The sequence below is a fragment of the Chaetura pelagica genome, unplaced genomic scaffold (genome assembly GCF_000747805.2).
Source record: "Chaetura pelagica isolate M959 unplaced genomic scaffold, ChaPel_1.0 scaffold343, whole genome shotgun sequence".
Lineage (NCBI taxonomy): Eukaryota > Metazoa > Chordata > Aves > Apodiformes > Apodidae > Chaetura > Chaetura pelagica.
The window spans coordinates 2,897,824-2,899,026 of record NW_009952873.1 but is presented as its reverse complement, the minus strand read 5'-3'; the positions used below and the strand labels follow the sequence as shown (position 1 = coordinate 2,899,026).

Genomic DNA, 1,203 nt, shown 5'->3' with positions numbered 1-1,203 from the left:
CCGTTTAATGCAGGGTCCTTTTGGCTAGGGCCACCCACAGGAAGCTGAGGTTCTCCTTCGTGCTCTGGAGGCAGTCGTCGTTCCTTGTGCAGGGACTGAAAAAAAGAGGGAGCTGGCTCTCCTCTTCCTCCTCCTCCTCCTCCTCCTCACTCTTCCTTCATGGACACGTGCTGGGGTTATATCCGCTCCTGAAAAGCTTTCTTACACCACCCAACTCTGCGACTCGTCCCAACAGAAATGAATGAAGAACGCTGTTCCGGTTACTCCAGGTCACGAGAACAGTGAGGCACTTCTGAAACAAACCCATTAGGAACATTGAAACAAATAAAAAACCAGCATCGCTTCCAGCCCTGGCAACTACAGGCTGCTGATATAAATCCTGCTGTCCTTGAGCTCCTCCTGACTTTTTCTACAATCCGGGTTCTGCACCTCTTCCTCTTCCTCTCCTGCACTGTCCTGCCCTGGGTCCCTGCAGTTAACAAAAGGCAAGAGGTTGCCATTGGGGCTCTGCTTGCTGTTACCATTGAGAATGTTGTCTGCTGCATTTTCCATCTCTTCTATTGTCATGTCACAGGCGTCCGCGAGCTCCTGGGTTGTGACCTCAATGAACTTTGGATCTTGAGCAAACTGCATCAGTCCTTCTGAGATCAAGACCTTCAAAAGCAGGTAGGAAACCAGAGACACATGTTAGTTAGTGCTCTGCACCACCAACCCTATTGCACCCCACCCCATCCCGCTTCACTGGCGTACGTTCCCATTCGTGCTGCTAACCCCCTCTTGGAGCTGGGCTCTCCTACCCTCGGCACTGTGGGAAGCAACGTGTTGCCCTGCTGCTCTGAGGGCTGCATCCCTAGCTGGCCTTGACCCTCCTCGAGCCCTTGACGGCCCTGCAGCCTTACCGCTTCCACCAGGCTGCTAGCGCTGCCGTGGAGCTGCCTGCTGCTCCCTCCGCTCTGGCTGGGGACGGTGAGAGAGACCGGCCGGGCCCTCCGGGGGCTGCTGCAGCTGGTGCTGTCGGTGTACCGAGAGCTGCAGTGCACGGATGGGAGGCTGCTGTTGAGCTTCTCGCTGGACTCTGCCCTGTCCAGGCGCAGGGTCGGGATGGTCTGTTGCTGCCAGCCACGGCTGCAGGGGGTGGCGGGGGGCGTAGCGCACAGCCGGGAGAACGCGGTGGGGGAATGGCTTCGATGGAGGGGGGGGCGC

The 1,203-nt window shown here is 57.5% G+C and overlaps 1 protein-coding gene across 1 annotated transcript in view; it reads right to left on the bottom strand.

The window, feature by feature from the left end:
• Positions 1-357: 357 nt before the first annotated feature.
• CACNA1C (calcium channel, voltage-dependent, L type, alpha 1C subunit) overlaps positions 358-1,203 on the bottom strand; it is a 414,681-nt gene continuing 413,835 nt past the window's right edge. The window contains exons 47-48 of the mRNA XM_009995208.1: positions 900-1,105; positions 358-654 (exon numbers count right to left, since the gene is read on the bottom strand). Coding sequence (XP_009993510.1) covers positions 358-654; positions 900-1,105 — 503 coding nt within the window. The remainder of the gene's footprint in view (positions 655-899; positions 1,106-1,203) is intronic.